At 33.3% G+C, this 27,344-nt stretch overlaps 2 protein-coding genes and 1 long non-coding RNA gene across 4 annotated transcripts; all 3 read right to left on the reverse strand.

The window, feature by feature from the left end:
- Positions 1-1,480: 1,480 nt before the first annotated feature.
- LOC128211078 (sushi, nidogen and EGF-like domain-containing protein 1) lies at positions 1,481-10,235 on the reverse strand. 2 transcript variants are annotated; one of them, XM_052915487.1, is made up of 9 exons: positions 10,073-10,235; positions 7,808-7,949; positions 6,999-7,189; positions 6,730-6,880; positions 6,444-6,610; positions 6,103-6,279; positions 5,706-5,795; positions 4,935-4,977; positions 1,481-4,223 (listed from the first exon to the last, which is right to left on the reverse strand). In XM_052915487.1, coding segments are annotated over exons 1-8 (996 nt in total). In that variant the 5' UTR covers positions 10,149-10,235; the 3' UTR covers positions 1,481-4,223; positions 4,935-4,975. The 2 variants fall into 2 exon arrangements, with proteins under 2 accessions (XP_052771447.1, XP_052771446.1); XM_052915486.1 differs by having other exon boundaries at positions 1,481-4,311; positions 10,073-10,234.
- Positions 10,236-18,158: 7,923 nt separating this feature from the next.
- Positions 18,159-21,023, reverse strand: LOC128211176 (uncharacterized). The gene is made up of 3 exons (XR_008257232.1): positions 20,798-21,023; positions 20,613-20,655; positions 18,159-18,554 (listed from the first exon to the last, which is right to left on the reverse strand). It is a non-coding gene; the product is annotated as an uncharacterized LOC128211176 (long non-coding RNA).
- A 2,584-nt stretch (positions 21,024-23,607) lies between these two features.
- On the reverse strand, positions 23,608-26,982 carry LOC128211701 (neurotrypsin-like). Its single transcript, XM_052916721.1, has 4 exons — positions 26,834-26,982; positions 26,538-26,707; positions 24,781-24,939; positions 23,608-23,765 (listed from the first exon to the last, which is right to left on the reverse strand). Exons 1-4 carry the CDS (start codon positions 26,980-26,982, stop codon positions 23,608-23,610), a joined length of 636 nt encoding a protein of 211 aa, XP_052772681.1.
- Between the last annotated feature and the right edge of the window lie 362 nt (positions 26,983-27,344).

Genomic DNA, 27,344 nt, shown 5'->3' on the forward strand with positions numbered 1-27,344 from the left:
TCAACTGTGACTTATAGAAATATCAAAAATTAAAGCAATGTATATGTCTTAATTGTATTAAACACATCAGTAATCCAATTCGAACAGATAAAGACGTGAGTATATTTTAATCAAAAACAAAATGGAATTATTCGAGCGCTTACATATTCAATTGTTGTAATGCAATACAAATTCATGCATTTGGCGTGCAAGAAATATGAAATGTTAAACACTGGAAACTAGCAGATATTACGTTGCTGGAATTGTATCTTACACAAGGCAATATTTATTTTCGGCATTTTACCAGGATGCAAGCCAATTAAACAAAAACTGATTATAAAGAACTTAGTTACTTTATTTTAGGCACAGAAAAAGAAAGATTATAAAATGGATTAATTAAAAAAAATATCAAACACAATTACACTTTAGATTAGTTAGATGTTTATCAGAAAAAAAGATACGTAAAATTATTTTCCGCTTAGCTCCGTGAAATATAGTCATGAATTCCATTTCCATTTAATGCAACTTATTTGCGTAGACAGCTTATCAGCTTTATCACATGTTACAACCATTACGATCTTTTTAAGACAAAAGAAAAATAAGATTTTTGAATACCAGACTGTTTGTATATGGATCCCATGGACATAGCACTGAAACTGACAGAAATAAATATTTACATTAAGAATGAATATAACTATCATATCGTTTCTATTTTTAAAATATGCAGCATTTACACAGTCCAAAGTTCTTGATTATTGAATGGAATCATTTAATTTGCCACATGTGATGCATATGTTTACACAACAGACAGTCTGATTTCTAAATGTTTAAACATTTTGATTCGTTTGAATATTTAAGAAAATAACCTCAAATTCTTTAAGGCATTGATTCACGTTTTAATTATGTACATGACTTATACGTAGAGATTGAGAGTTATGAGAGTTTAAATGAATGCTATTTTGACAAAATTAATTTAGTCCATATTGTGTTCAAGTGTTCATTATAAGCAATGTTCGGAATGTATTTAAAAGGATGGTATAACAGTTAAAAAATTCTAATTGAATAGTAAATGACAAAAATATGTGAGATATGATCATATGATTGAGACAAACTGAAAAAAAAACAACATTATGAATTTTGATGAAGATGTTTGTCTTGACATCGTTTGCCTTTAATTCATATGTAGCAATTAAGTGAAAAAATGCCAACTTAATACCGCTTGGAACAAACTTTGCCTGTCATGAATGTTGATATATCTCGGAATAAATTTGATTAATATTATTATCCAGTTTATTCCATAGAGGCATTTGGTAACCTGTTGCAAATAAATGTTAGCAGAAAAAATATGTCACAAATACGATGGGGTCATGTTCACTAAAATAAGTTGATGTTATTACACTCCATGACACATGTTAGAAACTAGATCCCATAAGTTGCTTAAAACTATGTATGCAGCATAGTGATAATAGCGCTGTCAGACTTCAAAATATAATGAGTTCACTTGATTTAAACATATTTTATTCAACATAAACAAACAAACTACACAGAATATGCACACCCACAAGCTGTCTATAATATTGAAATTGATTGGAACGAAAGCATAGCTTATAGATGACTAGCCATTTATCAGCCGTTGTACTGATGCTATCAATGACTCTCTGGATTATTTCAGTGGCCCTAAAGGGCTCGTCAACGAGAATATAAAGACTAGTATCGTCTGCAAATAGCCTAACATTACTTCCAATGTTGACAACAATGCCATTTATAAATATAAAAAGGGGACCTAGAATAGAGCCTTGCGGTACACCAGCTTCAAGAAAGACCCAACCAGACTTGGAGCCAGGAAGAACTACACGTTGTCTACGTTTGCTAAGATAGTCACTACATCACGAAAGGAAGTTGCCATTGACACCAGTTTAATAAGCTAGGTTCGCTTTTAACGGAGCTAACTTGTTAATTGAAAGTGTAATCGCAAACTGCAATTCTTTAACTATTCATTCACTTTTGAATAAATGGGGTCAGAAGTAGCATAATTAACCGAGATTCTTTCTATTCCTACAACGAGGAGAATAACTTGCCGTTGCTGATGAGCACATTATCTCAACATAAAGCGTTCACAGCGTTGCTTGATATTCATCGATTTTTTGAAGTATGCAATGAGTATTACTATAATCGCAATTATGGAAGTAACAAAATATGGATGTTACCTGCGAGAAATCGTGTTATGTTTATGAAGGTCTTCCTTCGCCGATTTGCTGCATTGTTGCTTCACTATGCCGTACTGCCATATGTACCATTAAATAGAAGTGCATGCAATTGACGGAAAGGGAGTGAGATACAAGAAGATCCCTATACGTTATTGCAAACCAGAATTTTACTGGGAGAAAACCAGTACTGAGTACTTTCAATTTCCCTATACTACCCACGAATGACAAATGACATGCTATGGTGCTACTGTTAACGTATTTTGGTATGATGCGGTCGGGGATTGAACTCTTGGCCTTCCGCACTCAAAGCGGACGTTCTACAACTGAGCAATCGAGGCCATCCGTGATTAATGTACTATAACCAGTCTTACTTTGTTTTTGAGCATGTAAAGACAAGAACATGAAACTTGTTATACAAAAGTAAATGCAACAACAAAGTGAGCTTCAATGCCCGTCTGTTGCTGTTTTGTGAACGCAGCAATATTTCTCTCTGATTGCAGGTTTTGAACTGAATTCAACGTATAATAACTGTACAGTTTGTAAATGAGTCTGAATTAAATATCAGTCTGAAAAAAGAACATTCTTAGTCTGGACATCATACGAGCACTTGACATTTAGTTATAACGTATCATTTATGCTACTTTAACGTAATCAATTATTACCCCATCTTGACCAAATTCAATTGGAATGTTTAGGTATGATATATTGCGCAAATTTAATAGCCTGTCGGTTTGCAATAGAAAGGAAGTTCTTCGTAGTAATTCCAATTATTATGAACATAGACGTTATACAAGCACCATCGGTTATTTAACACTTGATGTATATTGGCTATTAAATTAACATCGAAAGACTCGTTAACTACATAATTAGTAGACACGTTCAGTGAAGAATATAAACTATTTCGTATAAAGTATATGAAGAAATTCGAAAAAAAACTCAAACTTTTAAATTAAACCATGCAAATCTCTCACTCTCTCTGTGTTTAGGCACATGTTTACAAGGAGTAAATCACGTACACAAAACGTAAATAACCATGATATGATATACGTCATAAAGTCTAGGCACAGGTTTACAAGGATTATATGACGTTACCAAACAGTAGATAACAATGAAAGGATATACTTCACAAATAAATATTGTTTTGACAAAAGGGTCCCACCTTGGCACGGTCATTTATCAAGAGTCAACTTTGGTTTAAACCCGGGAAGCACCCATCCTCACACTTGATTAATTATCAACCACATAGCACAAACCACCCAAACACAGAAATAGCTTTAGCAAATTATGAGGGTGACCAAGTACATAAATGAGCTTAAATAAACGACTCTTTTAAACCAAAGGTATATGTCTGAATGAAGACCAGATGAAGTGCAAAACTGGAAACTACAGTAAAATGTGTTTGCACGTATAAAAAGTATATACTTATACCACGAACTGGAAATGAATTATATGAATTACATGAATTATTAAATGACGACAACATAAGCGGATGCGTTTGAGGACATTATTAAGTATATAAAAAACATAATGTGCTAAAAGGTTTCGCCAAAACATAAACATACCTTACGACGAATAATATTCAAACACGAAGTATCAAACAATGTAACTACATAAAGCATTTAATTTCTATGCCAAATTTAAAACACAAAACGCAAATAAGCATGGGTTTTACGGCACAGAATTAAAAAATAACACACTGTCAATTTCGAACTAACATGAGCAACATGGTTTTTTTTTCCTGTTGGTCAAATCCAAAAGCAAATATTAGAATAATATAGAAAATACCCTTTAAAGATATATATCAAATAAAAAATAACTTAAACGGCATGAAGTAATACAACTATTCACAAAATCAAGTCGTAAACTAAATTTGAATTTTGCTGGGTATATCAATCATAAGTAAAGTCGCCACTCGTCATAATGTTTTTATACAGAACGATTTCCAGCTTTGGCTTAAGATATCCGCCAGTCTCCACAGTGTTACCGTGTAGAGTTTTCTTCCGGATGTTGACGTCTTCTGCAACAACTAGTAATTTCCTGTGTCAAATATTGGATGATAAGATGAGTAACGTTTTAAGCGATTTGTCAATCTAGATTAACTTTGTACTCGTACAAATCTTTCATACTGAAACAAAAACACAATAAGAACAGATTAAACAATGATGAACTTGTTACATATTTTAACCAATGTAAATTCATTTATAGAAATGTCTTTATTTTGAAAGAAATTAATGAATTAGGCAAATTCCGATAAAACCTCGTAAGACTAATTGTGTTCCTAGTGCCAACATAGTCACATGGGAATAAAGAGAGGTTTACAGTTTCAGTATTATTTACCATCACATACTTTATCATTTTACATAATCGTATCTACAAATACAAATCAGTACCTTAAACTCATAACTTATTTCGACTAGTATTCTTGGATAAAAGATTGACAACGTTTTTTGCTTAACCCTGACCCCTATGGTGATTTAAATAAAAGTTACAGCCGGAAAGATTCTAATTCATATGATTGTACACAATATTTCTAAAGGGGTTAATACCCATGATTGGCAGAGATGCCCATTCACAACAATAATATATGCGCCTTTATATTATACTTAAAAAAACTTGGAACTAAATCTTACCGGAAGCAATATCTGCTTTGTAGATAAATATTGATTTGGGAAGAAATGAAAGATACTCTATCAGTATGGACATGAGTTACTTTAACGTACATAACGTTAAATGGTATAATTATCATACCGTTGAGCCGTTGGTTATTCCGAAGCCGACGAACTTGGCCTTCCTGTAAAAAATATTGAGGAATATTTAGATACATTCGTTTCCAGCATTGATATAAGGTTATGTTTCTAAAAACATTTTATCAAAAACAATAACACCTTAAGACATTTGCGCAACTGTAAGAGTATTCCACCATTCTGTCGGTTTCTCCTCAAACATCTATTCAAATGGTCATAAAGAACTTATAGGCTTAAACGTCAAACAGAAACTTCATAGAATAAAATTGCACTTGTAAACCAGACAACAAAACTTCTGGATGGAACTTTATACCAAATAGACGTATAAACATATTATGTCAGCAGTAGTGTACTTCCCATGATCGGATAATAACAATACACTGATTATATTTTATAACTCTGCTGTTATAAATGATATATCAATTCACAACTATATAAATGATACAAAAAACAGCTTTGTGATTTGCGCACCACTAATTGGTTTTTAGAATGTAAATTGATGTTAAAATGAAGTAGAGACCGTAATTTCTCGATCAATCTACTGCATATATCAATCTTAATTTATATTGCATTTAGCCAAAATACTTACTTCAACACAATTTAAAAAATTATAAATTATTTATTGTGATTTTTATAAAAAAAAAATCCTTTTAAAGTCTTAGAACTCTTCAAATTGAGAATATTACACAAAGTATACCAAAAACAAAATTAGCGTGTAGAACCTGCCTCTGTTAAATATGAGAAAAACTTGTTTGAAAATTTTGGAATGGCTTACAAGCAAAACATGTATGATTGGTGCCTCGAGAATATCCTTCTAAGCAGTCACACGTAAACCCTCCGTCGATGTTTCTGCACTCCGTGTTAGCTATACGAATACGAATAATTTATTTCGTTATACAAGGCCTCAAGCCCAAAATACACATCATTCATTTTAATTGTGATGACATATTCACATTTTCCAATATTCAATGAACATTATAAATATATATGCAGCAGTTATATTTGATAAATACATATACGTTGAACATGAATAATCAAACATGTATACAAAATACTTTTGCGATAACTAGCCTAAAACAAGTATACATTTGAAGAATTAACAAACTTTTTAATACGCCAATGATAACCATGATCAATGCACAAGGAACCACTTTGATTAACGCAATCCATACCATCAGGACAGATGTTTTGAGTAAGACATTCGTTGATATCTGTTTCGCAGTGTCTCCCTGTCCATCCTGAGAGACATGTACATTTACCACCCCACTTAACATCACAGTGTTCTGTATTCGCCCATATGCACGTGCAGAATTGGTCACATCCAAGTCCATTTCTGTCTTTGTGGCATTCTAATGCATATAATGATATAAGACAACATATTCGAGTTGATATAATTGTACTTGTAAAGGATCATATTATTGATTTAAAAACACAAATAAAATGCATTCTGCCGTAAATCCAGCTGTAAAACTATAATAAATACAATCTGAGAAAAAATAACCTTCCAACTTACCTCTGGAACAATTAACCATAGTAAAGGTATATACAGGCACATCCAGGTAACCACGGTGCCTAAACGCACATTCAAACGGAGAGGATTCATTTCCTGTGCATTTCAGATCTCCAATTACTTTGAATTTGTAATTTTTGAATGATCCTTCAAACGTGTTTTCACCATTTCTGAAAAAGGAGAAAACGTCATTGTCTTGTTCTGAAAACATGTTTCAAACACAGTTGATGTGATGTTTCTCATCACGGTTAAATACATAAACAGTTCTTCCTTCACAATTTTCACTTACAAATATCCGAAGTGTTTGCAAATGATTTGAGCTTCAATCGTTCCAAGTCTTGCAGAAGTTATCCCCCATTCACCGTCGACAAACACCTCAAATACTATTTGATGAAACGTTGCCCATAATATTTTCAGTCGTACATCCTCAATATGATAATCTGAAATGCATAATTATTATGGTTAACTATACCTGGAAATAAGAACTAATGCTATAATGTAACCAGTCATTTGACAGAATGTTCTGGTATTATTGGACAAATGTATATTGTAATTTACCATTACAGTAGAGGCCCAGAACGCCATGTTTATTGTACGCACATCCCCCATGTGTACTGTAGTCGTGATGTATACATTCGAATGGTTCCGATGTGCATTCCGAAACATTAGTTTCGTTTCCAAAGCATTGAAGTGATTGTCTTTGTATAGCCGAAGATCCCTCAGGAAGACTAACTCCATATCCTTTGAAGCTGAAGTAAAAAATTATGACATGTCTTTTTATTTTGAGTAGCAAAACTTTGAGTAACTGCATTGGACATACACTAGTTTATTTCCACGATTTAACATGAACACTGATTCAAGCACCGAAAACAAACTTGCACAAAACTAGCCATATTGCAGGTGTCCTAGCTGTTATATAACTGATGTTACCTGTGATACCATTTATCGTTGTAAGATACTTGCCAATGTCCAGGGTGTCTTTGCTGTTGTATCACTGATGCTACCGGTGAAGTGATACCATATATCGAAAGCATTTATGGGCTAAAGATAGTCTTACTGTAATTTGCTGTTATTACACTGAAGTTACTATATATCAGAGTAAGTTATATCCCGACGTCAGTTGAATTACAGAGTATCTTAGTTGTTATATCACTAAGGCTAACAGCGAAGTTATGCTGATTATCTCAGTCAGATGCATGTCTATAGCCAGTCATATTGCAGAGCGTCTTAGCTGTACTATCAAAGATACTACCGGTACCATATAACGTATTAAAATACATGTCCAAAGCAAGTCATATTGCAGGTGTCTTCGCTGTTATAATACTGTTATATCCAAGTGATAACATTCATCATAGTTTAATACTTGCCCAAAGCCAGTCAAATTACAGAGTGTCTTCGCTGTTATATCACTGATGTTTCCGGTGAAGTGATACCATTTACCGTTGTGTGAAGTTGTGAAAACACCTTCATATGGCTTATTTGCAAAAGGCTCTATTTTCATCGGACCTCCTGGAAAACAAACTTTATTGATAACCTGAAAAGTAACTGCTCACCTATGTAGATGATCTTTCGCTAAATTTTATTCTTGTCACATGAAAAGACTATAAACCGAGAGACATGACTATTGTGTCTCGCTGATCGGACCAAATTGAATTACAACATATTACATGTATAGTATGCAGCGAGCACCTGCATTGGTGTAAAAATAGCTAAGCGCCAATCAAGTTGCTTCATCTAATTTCTCTTTACAACTAAGCACATAAAGTACCTCTAATCAGTTAAATAAAATTTGATGTTGGTGTCAAGAACGAACCCATTTAATATCAATTTTAAATTTTTTTACATGTTTTTCTGATTTCCGTAATGTGCCGGACAACAATGGTTTGAGAATTCACAGATACTTACCTTGTTTACATGTAATTTTCAGTCAAAGGTCACAAGTCAAGACATGCAAATTTAATGTTTCTTTTTTACTATTTAACTACTTTGATGAACGGCACAGGAATAAGTTTACTAATTAACAAATACATGTTTAAATACTTAAAACAATTTAAACGCGATCAAAAACAGTTTAATCGTCAATCAGTTATTCTGTTTTGCTGAGATTTTATATTTGTGGTGAGAGTAATTATGTGAAGGTGCAATCAAGCAAGTTTCTTCATTTCAATGCAGTTAAAAAATAATATCCTATTTTATGGTTATAATAAATCTGATAAATTAGCGACCGCATCAGTGTATCTTGATTGTTTTGACACACACACCATTAATTAAACACCATTTCTTGGTATAACATATCTTGTTATATTCAAAATGTTAAAGTTTTTCATAGCCCGATACATTTTCCCTTTTTCCCCTAACAACCTTTTGATAAAAAAGTGTTTTTTAACCACATATAGCTACTGAAACATAAATTCAAAAAGTAGGCTCTATTTTTAAATAGTATCTGAATGCTAGAACAGCAAAACAATGCGTAACACCACATTAACTTACAAGTATTAACCCTTTTTTAATATTTTTAATATTTTGAATTAATTTGAGAATGAACCACACAATAAATTATTTAAATTTAAATATTTTTTAACGAACAACTGTTCTTATTTATGCTGCATATGATTATATAATTTCATATTTCCAAGTTTTGTATTTCTGATAAGAATTCTTTCGATTTTGTAAAAGAATCTTGCTGTAAAAGTTGTAAGTCAAGGTAGTAAAAAACCATTTTTGATACAGTTTTTCGTAAACTATGTCGTAGACGAAGTCTTACCATTAGATTATATGATACGCTAAAATAACACTGTTTTTGATGCACTAGTTTTGTAATCAAAACACGTTTAGTTGTTTATATAAATCAGTTGCCACAGCAACATTTTTTCATTGATGAATGTTTTTTTTTGTTGTTGTCTTGACTGCTTTAATATATTTTTCTTTCAAAATTGTATATGTGCTTTTAAATAAGTGACTATAAAATGCGAAACATCATTGATAATTTGTTTAAACCTTAATTTTGCAAGCAATTTCATGTTATTTTTCATGTACCCTTATGAAGCCAAAATTGCCATAGCAACGTCAAAAAATTTCTTATTTTCTTTCCACTGAAATGCTCTGAAGAAAGAACTAATATAATTTCTTTTATTCTTTAGTACTAAATCAATACCAAAACAGCCCTAACATTAATAATGATTAGTAATGTTTTATAAAAGGTGTGGAAATGTTTTTCATTCTAACATACTAAAGGCTTTTTATGTAAAACACGTTATAATGTTATTTGTTATTTAAATTTTCTATGTTTAAAATTCAATCTCGTGAATCAAAATATTAGACGTTAACAATTCGATATTGTGTTAAGAAAGTAAAGGAAATTGAAAAAACACACATTCAAACAACAAAGACTTTTGGCCTTTGAAGATTGCGAAATAAGTCAAATACGTCCTACTGTAGTAGAACCAATAGACAGCTATATAAACATTAAACACCGTCATCTAAAACGTTCAATTCGTTATATATTTTACATATTTGTTACCAGCAAGCAACTTAATACGGGTCAAAGGGTATCAGCATTAATCATTAAGATTAATGGATATACCAGAGAGATAGCTTAACTGAAGTCAGTATGGAACGTGTACGTTACTTACCCATTGAAAAGTATCTGAAGGTACACACTGCCATCATGATGATATATCCCACATGTTTGATTGCCATACTGTTCATTAAGTCCTGCTTTAAAAGTTTGCGCACATAAATGAACAACAGTTGGTTTTATATTTGTAAGGATAAATATCACATGCTTCAGTAGTTTTAACGCGCCTCTTGTAAAGCAAAATATAAACTGTTAAGACACGTGTAAACAAATCATTGAAATAAACAAAAAAGCTCCTTAAACTTCGTTCGTGAATAGTGTATAGAGAGCGAAACAGAAGACATGGTTGTGTTTTCAAATTGGGATTCAGACTGACACGTTTTTTCATGTAACATGTATGTAGTACGGAAATATGTTTATTGCATAATAATATGCTTTAAATAACAAAATCAAACCGGTATTTAGAACTAACTGAAATCACAAACTATGTGTTCAATGATAAAATCAGTATCATTATAAAGTCACAAACAAATCGCTGCTTGTAACGAATGACAAGAATTACATTATTTTACATGTTTTATTCACCCATCCACTGGCGGTTCTTACGCTTCATGAAGTAGTGGTGTATTTGTGGTTAGTCGAGTGGTCAGTTGCGGTCTTTACATTTCAGACTTAATATTGTATTGTAATTGCGTTCAGCCGGGTGTCAATTAGCCGTCTGTACGTTTCATGAAGTATTGGTAAAATGGTGTTCAGCCAGGTGTCAATTGGCTATCCTTACATTCCAGGAAGTATTGTTAAAATGGTGTTCAGCCGGGTGTCAATTAGCCGTCTGTACGTTTCATGAAGTAATGTTATAATGCTGTTCAGCCAGGTGTCAATTTGCGGTCCCCACGTTTCATGATGTATTGGTGTATTGGTGATCAGCCGGATGTCCATTTGAGGTCCTTACTCTTCAAGAAGTATTGGTGTATTGGTGGTTAGCCGGTTGTTTATTCGGGTCCTGACGCTTCATTAAGTATTAGTGTATTGGTGTTCAACCAGGTGTCCATTGGCTGTTCTTACATTCCAGGAAGTATTGTTATAATGGTGTTCAGCCAGTTGTCCATTGGCTGTCCTTACATTCCAGGAAGTATTGTTATAATGGTGTTCAGCCAGGTGTCCATTGGCTGTCCTTAGATTCCAGGAAGTATTGTTATAATGGTATTCAGCCGGGTGTCCATTGGATGTCCTTACATTCCAGGAAGTATTGTTATAATGGTGTTCAAACAGGTGACCATTTGCGGTCCTCACGTTTCATGACGTATTGGTTTATTGGTGATCAGCTGGATGTCCATTGGCTGCCCTTACGCTTACGAAGTATTGGTGTAATGGTTTTCAGCCAGGTGTCCATTTGAGGTCCTTACACTTCATGAAGTATTGGTGGTTGGCCGGTTGTTCATTTGCGGTCCTAACGCTTCATTAAGTATTGGTGTATTGTTGTTTAGTCGGGTGGTCAGTGGCGGTCTTAACATTTCATGACGTTATGTTGTATTCGAATTGCGTTCAGCAAGGTGTCAATTAGCCATCTGTTCGTTTCATGAAGTATTGTTGTATTGGTGTTTAGCCGGATGTCCATTAGCTGTCATTAAATTTCAGGAAGTATTGATGTCATGGCCGGTCAGTTGCGGTCCTCACGTTTCATGAAGCATTGTTGTACTGATGTTAGGCTGGATATTTATTGGCAGTCTTGACGCTTCAGGATGTATTGTTGTTTTTTTATGTTTAGAATTTGGCGGTCCTTACGTTTCATGAAGTATTATCGTTTTGATGTTCAGCCGAGTGTCCTTACGCTTCATGATGATATATTGGTGTATTGGTGTATACTGGCTGTTCTTGTGCTTCATGAAGAATTGTTGAATTTGTGATACAAATTATTGTTATATTCAATCGAACAAAAAATTGAATTTATTTGAGCTCTGACACAAGTTGTAATGCAATACCGGCTGATATATATAATTTGGGTGTATATAATGACAGTGACAGTCACAATGAATCATTTAAAAAAACACACACACATAAATATATGTGTACATTAATGGCAATACAAATTATGCTCAATTTCTTACTAGATATAGAAAATAATATCAAAAAATGAACGATTAAATTATTCAAGTGGTGTAATTATATTCACGTTAAGGCAACATTTTCTAACAACATTTACGATACGACCAGCCAATTGAAAGGCAACTGCTTATGAACATTTAAGTACAACTATCATAGTCATAGAACCAGAATAATAATCAAATGGATGCATTCGTAGATGTCGCGATTGATGAAATTTTGGAGCAGTTTGATGCAAAATTGTCATCGCCTCGGCGGTCACTTGTTTAGCATAAATATATATAGGAAAAGGAAACGACCTACAATTAAGATATTTGGTTTGTAACGTTGTTTAGTAATCGTTAACCGGAAAGATTCAAATAATTATCTTTGGGTCAAAATTAACCCCACCCCATGGTCGCTTGTTTTGCATGTCAACCGGAACGTAAGCTTTAAAAATCTTTTGACAAAAAAGCGTAAATGTTAGATAATTGGTATGTAACACTGTCTACTGGTACTCTACCAAATTGTTAAAAAAGTTATTCTTAATATTGTAGAGCAATTAAATAATGACAAAAAACACTTTCGCATGTGAGCGATTAAGGGCCAACCTGAAATATGTGTGACATTTATAAGAGAAATATGTTTAATGAAGAAACATTCATAAACAGTAGAGAAAAATAGAGCAGTGGTAATATATTTTTTTTCAAAATAGTCAATTTCATGTATATACATAGTGGAGCGCTCTGAAACAGTGATAGTAGCGATGTAGAACTCAACCCCGGCCCAATTAACGACAGATCCCAGCAAACGCACCCGTTTATGTTCAGGACCCAGGCCTGTATATCAACTCTGACACGCAGTATATTATCACTGGCAGAATATAATAAACAAACTCCTTCAGAAAGTTCGCCCTCATATAGACAAGATAATGTAAAGGGGGTATAAAACATTAAAGAAGTTATTAACATATATTCTACAAGAGATTATAAAATACTTATATCGGGTGACTTGAACGCTCGTATTGGTAATGCACAATAACAGGTTAACCTAGATAGAAATTTGCCGCTATTGAATATCTATTTACTCGCTACACAAATATATAATCACCCTTATATATCAGTCTTAGTCGCTTGTTGACATTTTGTTGCCACAATAGGCTTAATACCACGCTTCGTCTGTGACATGACGATTGACGTGTGGTGTTTCATTTTTTTTCAGTTATATGTTGTGCGAATTTCCCGGGAAGTTCGTATTACAAAGTCAGACAAAGAAAACAAATATATATTGATATATGCTATGACATCGAATTTATTTCAAACATTTGTTTTTTAGTAACGTATGGAACGAAAGCAAATGTTCGGGCATTCAGCTTTAAAAAAAAATGTTTAAAAAATAGGAATGGTCACTTTCATATTATATGGTAAACAATGTGTCTTTTTTCAAGATCGAATTATCACTTTGACGTATTATACTTCAAAAGTGACGTTTTCAATTTTGATCAGAAGGAAGTAACGCAAATTGACCTTTGCAGTGCTCTAAACCAATTGATATTTTCATAGCTGTTATTTCACTGATTAACCTCATTACTTCACCGAAAAGCATGAAAGAAATATTCACGTATTGAACAAAGTTTTTTGTATCGAAATAAATGAATCACAGGCGGAATTCAGTGCAAATTACTTGACAATCGATAATGCTTTTATTTAATTGTTGTTTTATCAAATTACCTTAGCTTAAACATGGTAAAGTGTATTCTAAATTTGTCGATTTTTAAAAAGGCGTTTTACTATGATAACCGTAGTAAATTGTATGTATCATTGCCAAATCGCGAAATAAATGGGATTTTTTTCAATGCAATAAAAGCTATATACGTCGAATGAAAACAGTTATGAACTCAGTGTGAGTATTAACTGCCCCCTAGGGTTGCCTCAATAATGTTATATTCAACCTTTGAACATGTGGACTAATGAATTAAGCTTGTAAATTTCGGAATTATGACTTTCTAGAACAAAATGGAGTTCGCAGAACAAAGCTTTCGTTTGATATGATTTTATTTGCTGATGATACTGTCAATGGCATGCATTCGCAACTTAAACTGTTGATTGAATATTGTAATAAATGTTGATTTAAACAGAGCAAACATTAGTGTTTTTAGAAATAGCGGTTGTCTTCTTGAAACGAACATTGGCATCATAATTAAGAAAAATGAAGGTGTACTAAATATTTGTATTGATGGTGTGGTCAACTCTTCTTCTACTATGTCACTGAAAGAAATGACCGATAGAATGGCTCTTAAAGGCAAACAGGATTTTGTTTAATTATATCATTCCTTGTACGACATAATCCTTAAACGTTTTACAAAAAACATAATTATTTCAAAATTGTTGATGCAAAACCTGTTCCTATATAAAGTTGTAGGGTTCCGAAATTTTAGAATTGCATGCACAGAATATTTAGAACGAGTGCACAATAATGCCTGTAAAAAGTTTCCTCCTGTACCTCTGCTTACATTTAATGCTTCAATTTAACGAGAATGTGGTAGATTGCCGGTGTGCAATTGATTACAATTGCAAGTTTTTCCCAAATATCTTCGGCATTTTAATTTGGTTATCCTTTTAAGAAAACATTTTATTTTCAAATGGTTTTGTTTTTGTATGGGACGCTTCACTATTACTTATATACACATACTAATGCTTAATGTGATCATGCTAACAACGACTTACAAAGTGTGTCTGTAAGTACATTATTGTAGTTTTTATATAGTATTTAAATGTAAGTGTTTTGAAATGTACTTTAATTTGAAACTTTGTTTGCAGATACTATTATTCAAGCCATGCTCACTAATTTGCACCGGTAGTTTACAAACGTACTGTGCTATGTTTACATGGGATGGTGACCTTGCTGCAAAAAACCCGTTTGTTTTGTGTTATTAGGGGGTATGGTGGATTATGAGAGTTTTAATGAATGCTACATTAACAAAATGTATTGTGTCAGGTTTGCGTGAGCTAGTCACCTTGTAGCGAATCAACTGGGTGTTCTATGTTCTTAGGAGGTAAATTAAGTCCAAAAGTGTACAAGGTTTATATATGCTTCGAACATAATAATAATTATCATGCTTTATGAAATAGTTATTGGAAACAGTATTGACCTAATTCTAGAATAAAGAACGCTTAAAATACTCTAACTGCATAATGACTGTGTGATATGAATATATGTATATAAATGTACAACAGAAGAAGAAGTATTTATTCAATATATATATATTTATTTGAATGCTAAGTTCCATTTTATCTCTTAATCCTTTTCCTATAAATTACTGGTGCGAACCGTAAAGAACGCTCATACTCACGCCAGACATTTACAGCGATTGTGAATTGAGAAAGGCCAGCAACGCGGACATGAAATCTCGTCATAATACTTGTATAAAAGGAAAACACAAACTTTAGGCGCATCCAAAAACAAAAGCAAGATGAATATGAAAATAACTCGTTGGATGAATTAAACAGAACCTCGGAAAATAAATAATTTTAGAAGTTACTTAAAAATCGTAATGGAAAACATTTGGAAAGATGAAACGAAATCAAATGTGCAAAAATTTATATAAAGACAACGAAGAAGCCAACGGTTTTCGGCATTACTTTCAGGCGGCTGTGTTCAGCAAACCCTACAAAATTTTGCAAAAAGACAAGTCAATAATAGACGATGTTTACGAGTATTATGCTTGCGAATACGTTAATAGTCATATACTTATTAAGCAAGTAACATTAACTGAATTTCAAGAAGCTACAAAAATCTTAAAAATCGTCGTGGATCGACAATACGGATCCAAGCAGTAAACGGCCGATTTTATTAATAACGTATTTCTGTAAATTGTTTGAAAAGATACTTCTATCCATGATAAATGCAAGCATCAAAGTACTCAGTCAAAATTTTCCATTAGCTCAGCAGCAAGGTTTCCAAAAGGACCTCAGTTGTATAACTACCTCGTTTAACCTTCAAGATACGAGTACCATAAAAGTGGAAGAAATTCATACGTTGCCTGCAAGGACCAGAAAGCAGCGTTGACTCCATTTGGCACAAGGGACTCTTCTTCAAGTCAGGCAAATGTGGATACACTGGAAGATTCTGAGACTTTTAATGAACTCGTGCAATGACCTTAAATGTGTGACAAGAGTGCAAGGACTTAAATCAGAGCCGTCGTCTTTGAAAGAAGCAATTATGGAAGTATGGTTATGTCAGTCAAGGGAGGTAATCCATCGTTTGCGAATGATATCTCACTAGTATAAGTCACTCTGCTTAATCTACAACGCCTAGTAGATATTGTCTATACAAATTGGAAAGTTACTGTCAAGAAATCAAACACTATTGTCTTTACAAAACGATGAACGGCACCACCAGTAGGAATACTTTATGTTAACATGTACATTGAACAATAAAGCTACGTAATCCATCTTGGAATAAGGCAGGACTATAATTTAAAATATACAATTCGCAAAAGAAAAACAAATGGCGGGAAATGCATTGTATTCAATGGGTGTGCAGGGAGTTGGTCCCCATGGCATCAAACTATTAATCTCTATCGATCTATATAAGAAACGTGTCAAACCAATAACACTATTTTGCTGTGAACTATGGGGAAAATGTCTATGACACATATAAAAGGTGTCATCACTTTATTGTAAAAAAATATTGGGGTTTACGATAATGACTAGATCTGATATATACGAAGCAATAGTTGGCTTACTTACATAAACTTAATTGGGATATTGAAATTTGAAAGATTTTGATTTTGCACAACCTATCAAGCTTAAATTGCCACTGCACTACCAGAATCTGTTTATTCGTAGCTATCCATTATATTTATCACACGTTGGAACCCACATGTATGTTTTTGTACCTGTTATATGTTGTATTCTATGTTAATATGGTTTACGGATGGATTACTGTTAACATTGTGATTGTAAATCCATCGAAGCTGCCATCAAAATCTATTTGGAAGAGCCACGTAAATACTTTAGTTTACCTGTTTGAAGAGAGCGAGTGGAACACACGTGTGCTATGTGACGACAGTTTTCAATATCTTAGGGTTCTTATCCAAAGCGTCCGTCCATGTATAGTATACAAAGTGTGTTCCCTGAATGGATACAGATATATAGTGAACACTATTGCAAGACAATGGTGCATCAGTGTCAAACTCTTGCAAAATATTTGCAATCATTGTTGTTTGTTCCAATGACAGATATGCTAGACCATAAAACATCATAACATAAATGAATGCGTTGCGACATCGATATAACGCACGAAATATTTATGTGACATTAATTTTTTGGGACGCAATTGCTTGCAGACGTATTGTATCTAGAAGAAACTTTCGTTCTACTCAGTCTCCTCGGTGCATCTATCTTACCACTAGTGAACGAAGAGGAAAACCTTGTTTTCATCAATCGATCATTTGAGATTATTTACGACTGTGTTAAAAATTCTCTCAAGGGAATGTAATGCGTAGGGCACGCAGAAAATGTTACATGAGGCGTATAGAAATATATACTTATATATATATATATATATATAATTGTATGTTCTTGATCGACACGTAGAATCAGTACACATATTGTGTTAACTCATGGATCCATCCATCCTAGCCAGTAGACGCATTCTATGTGGCATATATATTTTCGTATATGTAGGGTGGATTGTAATATCCGACCCGAGGATAGATGCGAAAGGCGCTTACAAGGCTTGCAAAGCAGTGTGACCGATGATTCAAATCTCGTTCCGCCTCAGGTTTTTAAAGTATGTCACTAATATCATGCATAGTTTACTGACGTTATCGTCATGATGAGCAGTAACTTCAAGTAAACGTGTATATATTACGAGGAACGTCGACGTTTTAAATGTTGTCATAATATTGTTTGATTAAAAAAGGAAGACTGTATATTTACAAATGAGCAACGAAATAAGTTAAGCTATGTGTGATTTTATTTGGCTAACAAGTTCAGATAAAACAACCACACGCTTAACTTATTGGACAACAAAAAAGAGTAAGTAATAACTATTTCTTAAATAGAATAAATCAAGAAAAATTAAAAAAGTCAAAATTAAAATTGAAACATTCAACACTCTCACTATGGCTTGGCAAATGATTATATCACGTAAACAAACAATAGATAATTACAATAGTGTATGCCTATACAATAAACATTAGTCAAAAGGGACCCCGCCTTGGCATGATTGTCATTCGTCATGTGTTTTACACTGAACGCTTTTCTTTTAGCTTCAGATATCCGTCACTGTCGACCTCGTTACACTGTAGTGTTTTGTAGTCCAGGGCGGATGCTGGCAACTTTTGCAACAACTCGTTGTTTCCTGCGTCATTTATTGTACAATAAGACGACTCTTGATTTTCTGAGCAGTTTTTACATGCGGTTGAATTTTTTACAGCATCTTCCATACTGAAAAAAATACATTAAGAACGAATAAAAATGATAGCCTGTATTCATAACGTCCGTTTAACTAGAACATGCAATGTTAAGTTCTTTTTCCTTTTTTCTACTTAATTTTAATAGGTTAGGCAATTAACCGATAACGTTTAGGCTTGGTATAACTAGCTTTATTCCTAGTGAAAACATAACGCCATTGGAGTGCGAAGAGGTTTACCGTTTCAATAAAATACTTAGTTTTCATTATTCCACTCAATCTCATTAATATATACAAAACAATACCTAAAACTCACTAGAATTAAAACGGTTATTCGGAAATATAGCATTCTTTGATTAAGATTTACGAAGAGGTTAATTTGAATATGACCTGTATGGTGAGTTGTGTATGAATATTTTCTATGACGGTTTATGACTCTGATGCATTGCAGCAAAGCCCATCAACGCTTATCTTATATGCACCTTTCTAAAATGTGAAAAACGATATTTCGGGAATGACTTTGATGCCATATTCAATTCCCGCATTAAACTTGGATTAATTGGTTCTTACAATTGTTTCCTTTTTTCATTAATTTGCAATCTTTTAGACATGTTAACATGTCTTCTTGCAACACCTGGTCCATTCTTCCTCCATCTCCACCAGACATCAAACCTTACACTGTTGTCTGTTTATAACTGACTGCACTAGGTGGATACCCGTTTGGACATCCGATGTAAAGTTGTAATGTCTATTTGTTATCATATGTACAATTATGTGGGGGTTTATAGGCTGGTGAGTGTACTGGAACACAGTATAACGTTTGTCATATAATTCATATTTTGTTTGTTCTAAAAGTCATTTAAGTTTTCTCAAGTCGCTTTTGTCTGTTTCAATTATTATAAACTGGGTTTTAAACCTTTACACTTCTTAAAAACGGTTGTGTGCTACCTTGGTTTTCGGTAATTTGCATATTAGCTCGCACTCGCTCTCCCTAAACTTAATCCTATTGACCTATTGTGTAATTATATTGTAATATAACTATTAGAATTATGTTTATTATATCTTATAATGTTTTTGTAAGTGAGTTCAGTATTGACATTTAAAGCCACTACACTGCGACCAAGACTTGAGTAGTAATTCGGATGAACATTATTCTAAAGTAATTCGGACGTACTGATTGTTAACTATGACTTTATTAATTAATTGGTGCTTAACTCAATTCTATAAGACTAAATTATCAATGTAGGCGTACTAAGACTTGGTTAGTCTAAGGCTGAGTTCTCTTTATTTGAATATGATTTAGATTATTCTTGTTTGTAATTATTTACAGATACTAGTGCAATACATTGTATAGAAGATCCTCCACTATTGCGCTGATCCTAGTGTGTGCACGACGTAGGTTTACCTTGTTTTGGAAGCTTAGTTATATAACAATATATTGTCAATCTCATGTGTGTGACTAACATTCAACTTGTTAAAATGGATAATACACCGTGATGTAATTGTAACTTGCATATGTTATAAATATAAAAATGTACGATATGTATTTATTAATTACATTAGGTTTAAGATTGTGTTATTTGTATATTCAGTTTTTAACCACGCTACGATAAATAAACGTACTTCATTATCGTTTGGATTATCTTTCTGTCGGCTAAGGACAGCAAAGTGACCACATACTATTTTGGTATGGTTTGAAAGGGTTTAACGAGAGAGAATATCAAAATTATCAGGCGCCAATATTATTGCCAATTGCTCGATGAAAATTTATGCTTGTTAGTACAGAGTATATCTTAAGTGTTTTTTACTAACTAGTGTAATCGATTTTCTGTACAACAGGCATACAGGTTGTGATTAATGTAGGCCTTGAAGTGAAATATCGATTAAAGTTGAAATGACAGAGATTTTAATTTTCCTATGATGTCGGTATAGACAAAAGATGTTTTCACAAACGTAAATAAATTAACGAATCCTCCCATTGAGACATCGGTATGGACTGGAGTTGTTTTAACGTACGTTAATATGAATAATGTATCTGATCCATGGGGTATATCGGTATGGACAAACATTGTATTTACGTTCAAAATTCTTACCTTTGTGTAGTCTGTAATTCCGAAGCTGACGTACTTGGTATGCCTGTTATAATTCCAGATTATGAAATATATTAGATCTCAGTAATGCGAAAAGCTATTAACTACACCTTTTAAAAACATTTTATCTGTACATCAATTACGCAGAAAACACAGGAGATATTTATGCAATTGTATAGGTATCCTACCATTCTGTCTGTTTCTTCTTACACACCACCATATTCCAACATACACGATTATCAATAGGACACCGACCACAGATGCCAGTATCACTATAAGCCAGGTGTTTGAGCTAGCCGTAACTGAAATATAAAATCAATATCACTCAATTTAGAAAATGGATTTGATTTATTCGAAATTTAAGATTGACCCTAAATCGAAATGCTATAAAGAAAACGATTTATATGTGTAACATTGGTGGAACATTATACTGGTAGACATTGTACATATATGTATGTAAGCTGTTATGGAATAACCCACATGACCGGAAGACAACTGATAACATTTCTAAATTCAGCTGTATAAACGATACATATTTCAGCGATTAAACCTGCTTATGGTTGTTTTTGCCTTAAAATGCAATTTCTGATTATTTTAGAAAATGTCAAATAGAGTAAGGCCTTCAAAGGTGTAGACGCGTCATAATATTTTATGTTTTTGCACTAATAAGTGCACAGTTAATAAGGCTTTGTATAAACTCAAATCAAAACACACTTTAATGTTTCTAATAGTTTCATCTTAGATGTTTTGCCAAGTGGTGTACTATGTCTACAGTAATCTAAAAAGAAGGATTCTAGATGTTTTAAGATGGTTTTGTTTTTAATAAAGTTGTAAATGTTTGTATTCTGATCTTGGACTTTCTGGTTTTTCCTCTTTGACGTTTTCCTTATCTTATTTGTTATTGCAGGTTTCATCAATTTTGTTTTGTCTTACAGTCCTTTCCTTTTTGTCAAACTATTTTTTATCATTTTATAACACATGTCTTTTTTTCTGTGACTACAGGTAATTTTAGCAGAAGTAAAAGATGTCACTTAAACATCAACTTAAATAATATTTGATAATAAGGTGAATTGCGCAACACATTTTTTGTGTGTGCATTGATGTTTTACTACATAACAGACCGCAATTTCTCGAACATAATTTTAACCAGATTTAATCTCTTTTTTTAACCTAAATGCATACTAAAACATATTTTACAAAATTAAAAATATTTTATCGCTCAAACTATTTCCTTTATTTTTTTTCATAGAATTCTTTACCATGAGAATACAAATTAAACCAAAACAAAATTAGTGAGCTTAGCTTGATCCTGTTAAAAGGACTTAATGAAGAAATAATGCGCTGGCATACAAGTTAAACAGGTGTCATTGTTGTCTCTAGCATATCCTTCCAGACAATCACACTTGAACCCTCCATCGATGTTTCTGCATTCCGTGTTATCTCCACTGCACAAGGAATCACTTTGATTAACGCAATCCATACCATCAGGACAGATGTTTGTAGTTAGACATTCGTTGATAACTGTTTCACAGTGTGCCCCAGTCCAACCTGATGTACATGTACATTCACCCGACACATCATCACAGTTGTCTGTATTCGCCGAAATACACATGCACTCTTGGTCGCATAATCCAAGCCCGTATCTGTCTTTGCGGCATTCTTTGGCAAAAAAAGTCGACTTCGATAAAAAAAAATGCTTCAAATACAGTTTACTGTATGCTAAATTATTGCCAATAATCATGCCAAAACAGTTATAACATGCATGTACGGGTGAATACAACCTGGACTATTAAGTCGATATTTTCATTTTTTACAAATGATGGGATGCTTTTATGCATGGCGATATAATCATTTCATTCATTCATTAACATTCAAATGTTTAAATTTAAAACTCAGCTTCAATGCCATAAATAAACGACCATTCGGCAGTTGCGAATATTTTACGATGAACGCAACATCAATGAATATGTTCGGATCGCGTATTATAACAATTGAAAATTGTTTATCTTGTCATTGTATTGTGTAAGGAGCCACGAAAACCATAAATCAACGTGTTGATAAAAGTGTTAATTTATGATTTGTTAAATGAATTGTTGTCATAAGCGATTGAATTCTACGTTAAGAGTTTAAGGTGATTTAAGGTATCAAATATGAAGTGATTACATTTTTTCCGCGTTATTATGACATCATATGAAAAGCTGTTTCCGGCTACGGCCGGGTTGCTTTATTTACGGAATGGGTGAGAAAATTGTAAGGTTTTCTTTAATGAAATTAAGTAATGTTTTAGCTCTGGAGAGAAATAATGAACTATTGGTGCAAATATAATAAATACTATATTTGGTCCCCACACACTTTAACCAGCCCAACGGCGTCCATACCCCGATAATGACACCAATTCCTTAAATGAATAAAGAATAATCAATATATTCTGATAGCGAATTAGTATAGGTTTTTTCGGAAGCACTCAAACATTCGGTAATTAAAAAAAGCAGTTTCGACTATGTTGAGAGTATTCAATGATATTTAATTAAATTATACATGCGACACTGTCAATGACCTGTTGTCTTTCCGTATTAGTTTGTGCTATATGTGTAAACCAATACACAGTAGCACCAATATTAGCTTCACTCAACAATTCCAATATATCAGGAATAAAATCTACCATCTCAATACATATAGGCTGAGGGAATTATTTTTCAAACTTACCTCTTGAGCAATTAACTATCGTAAAGCCTATGTAAGTAAAACTCATGTAACCCTGTTGTTGGAACGCACACTCCAACGGAGACGATTCATTTCCTGTGCATCGGATAACTCCAATTAATTTGATTGTGTAATTTAGGTTGTGCTCCGACTGTGTAAACGTGTTTATAGCATTACTCAAATCGGTAGAAAAACACGTCATTTTCTTGTTCTGAATAAATGTTCATACATTTTAGAAATGATAATTCTCATCGCAGTAAAGTACATACATTGTTCTTTCTATTCACAATCTCACTCACAAATATCCGAAGTGTTTGCAAATGATTTGCGCTTCAACCATTCCAAGTTCTACTGAAGGTGTCCCCAATTCTCCGTCGATAAACAACTCCAATACTCCTTGATTCGGCGTTGCCGCCCGTAATTGTTTAAACCTTACATCCTCAATATTGTAATCTGAAAATTGTGTCCGTAATTTTAGCTAGAAAAAAGGACTTAAAATATAAAGTTAACACTCATTTCACACCAAATGTCCTGGTATTAACGGAAATATGTATAATGTGATTTACCATTGCAGTAGAGACCCAGAACACCGTGTTTATCGTACGCGCATCCCCCACCCTTGTATTGGTTTAAATGTATACACTTAAATAAATCCGATTTGCATTCCAAAACGTTCGTTTCATTCCCGAAGCATTGCAGTGACTGTCTTTGAATAGTCCGAGGACCCTCTGGAAGACTAACTCCATACCCTTTGAAACTAAATTCAAAGATGCAAAATAAAATCTGTTTTAGCGTTTAACATTTACAGTGCAATATTTGACTCGAAACATCCCCAAAACAGATATTCAACTTCACCTTTCTCAGGAATGATCTTCGAATTGCGTGTAAATACTTTTATTTTACTCTTTAATGCATCTAGATTGAGACGTGTTTTTATATCCTGCAAGAAAATTTTAAGGCGTCAAACATATATACTTTTTCTATTATGATGTTGTTTTTTGTTTTTTTATGGAAGTAGTGGTTGTGGTAGTTGTGTTGTGGTTTGTGGTTATGTTGTTGGTGGTGTTAGTGTTGGTGGTGCTGTTGTTGTTTTAGAGTTGTTGAGTAGAGAACTGCACAAAGCTAGTCATATTGCAGAGTATTCTAGCTGTTATATCATTGATGCAACCACTGAAGTAATATCATTTGGCGTACTAAGATACTTGCCCAAAGACAGTTATATTGCAAATTGCGTAACTGTTTTATAACTAGATATTACAGAGTGTCTTAGCTGTTATATCACTGATGTTACCGGTCAAGTGATACCATGTATCATTGTAAGATACTTAGTTATATTTCACAGTGTCTTTGATGGTGATTGGTGAAATGATACCATTTAGAGTAATAAGATACAAACACAAAGTCAGTCATATTTCAAAGAGTCTTACCTTTAAGAGCAGTGATGGAAATTAAAAAGAGATACCATTACCGTAGTCAGATACTTGCCTAAAACCCGTCATATTGCAGAGTGTCTTCGTTGTTATATCACTGATGTTTCCGGTGAAGCGATACCATTTACCGTATTGTGAAGTTGTAAAAACACCTTCATATGGCTTATTTGCAAATGGCTCTAGTTTCATCGGCCCACCTACATACCAAATTATAGTTTAATATAAACAAGATCATTCGGTTGTAAATATGACTTTAGAGTAAAAATCGAAGTAAGACATAATTTAATCCCCGGAACACAGTTGTGTATATATCTTAAAGTGAGACTCTTTTTTAAAATTAATACATACACATGTATAACAAACGTAAATTTTGAGTGATTAACCTTTAACTACTTACTTAATAATGCATTAATGGACAATATTAATTCTTGATAACAAGATCGTAACCATGTATTTAATAGTTAAAAGTGCAAAATTATTAAATGATTGGTTTGTGCAAAAATATTTACTGTGATATATTATTGTCTCATAACGTATAAATACTGTGTTTTCTGCGCTTTTCTTTCACATTTAACTCGGTATCTTTCATAAGAACCATAGTTTGATATTTATTACTCATTTTTGGTATATTAAAACAATTGTATAAATTGTGGTAAATCTTATTTGGGAGTAAGGGGTTCATCTTCAAACTTTCAACTGACCACAGAAATTACACCAAGAATCACACTTTGAAAGTAAAAGTTCATACATGGAGAAAAGCAGTGTGCTCAAAATGTCGGTATACGGTTTTAATTAATGATGAGCATAGCTTTTTTTAAATTTGATTTCACAGTGTATAAACGAGCCTAAAATTATCTCAAATTATCTATATAAATTGTTACCTTTAAACTGAAATAACAGTTTCGTGTTCAAGGATAAACAACTTAAGCTATTAACATAATGCACAGCGGAGGTATTATGCTCAACAACATGATGTAGCGTCACAAAGTCCAAAATATCGCCCTTTGATTTATGGGTTTTGTTGGTGATGAGGTAATTTATATGCTTTTCGATGATTTATAGGGATCAAACCCTAGAATACATGTCCACAAAGATGCTATTTCACTGTATATATTTATGTGTAAATTTAGCATGCCCTCAATTACCAAATCAAATATCAAATGCGCAGTTAGGGCATTATTTCAGAAATGACGTAACGTCCATGTTCCGATTGGCGAGTCATACATATTTTGCTCGACGTAACTATGATACTTTGGTGTAAAGTAAGTTGAACAGCTTCTGTTTATCATAGTGTCACCCCTCTCAATGCAGGGCCATCCCGCTTGACTTATGAGACACCTAAATTGAACACCTTTACGCACATTCCGTTTCTATATACCGGTCGCCGATAGGACGGCAAACGATACCTGATAAAATAATTGCTAAGTCAGAAACGGGAAATATCAGTAAAAGCCCCGTGTGGGACTCGATACTTCAAACTTCCTCTCCATAGGCGAACACAGTAACTACTAGGCCTCAAAGGCTTAAATACAGGCAAAAACGAGCAAATTTGCCGAACAATCGAAAAAAGTACGTACACAGTATAACTGTGTATGTATAAGCAGTTATTATCAGTACATCACTTAAAAGGCATACCAAACTAAATATATTGTTATATCATTATGCTCTATTTAGAAGATATGAGTTGAAGTGAAGATTGCTTTTCACTCAAGGAAGATGTGCAATGTTTTTCACAAAGTTGATATCACAAAAAAGATACTATTTTTTTTTCTTTCTAAGAGGTATATATATTTACCTTTGCATATGACACCGACAATTCGTTGGTTGTTGCAAGGTGAATCTTCATTTGTTTCGAGGTCGCATTGTTCCAATGACTTTTCGTTGCCATTGCAGGATATTCTCCCAGTATACAAAGGCATTTGACCAACACCATATCGAGTTGAAGAAATTACCTCTTTTGCTCCACTGAAAAGCAACAATGAACGCACATGCATAAATGCCACATATACATTGTTTTTAAAGCAGAATATCTGAAAGCAAAAAAGAAATGTTTCTATATGCATGTTTAATTTCTGCATCTCATGTATTTACCTGTATCCGAGCATAATACAGGCCACGTTTGAAGCCTTGATGTCAAAGAAATGATCGCATAGTGTCACCAAGCTCCCATTTATCGAGGTTTCTATCCGTCCTTCGTACGTGTTTGGACCATCAACCAGGCGTATTGCTTGAATGACCATTAAACACGTTTTAATAACAGAAATATTGCATGAAACGATGTAGAACAGTTTGTTACACATTTTAGTTCGTTTGTGGTTAGAAATCTACATACAATTTTAAATTATTGTATTTTGTCCGATTTTGAGGGTAGGGATTATATTTTTGTATCTTTTCTATTGTATACGTTTTAGCAAAAACAATGACACCGCGATCACAATTGCCTTTGCATAGCAGTACGTCAATTCATATATCTGTGTAAGAGATTTAATATTTCTAGCAACTATATACCAGACGCTGACATGTACAGTATGCAAACACAGTTTCAATATAATAGTCTTACCGCGAACATTTAAAGTAACATTTAAATGACAGATCGAGGTTT

The sequence above is a fragment of the Mya arenaria genome, chromosome 12 (assembly GCF_026914265.1).
Source record: "Mya arenaria isolate MELC-2E11 chromosome 12, ASM2691426v1".
In the NCBI taxonomy this organism is placed as follows: domain Eukaryota; kingdom Metazoa; phylum Mollusca; class Bivalvia; order Myida; family Myidae; genus Mya; species Mya arenaria.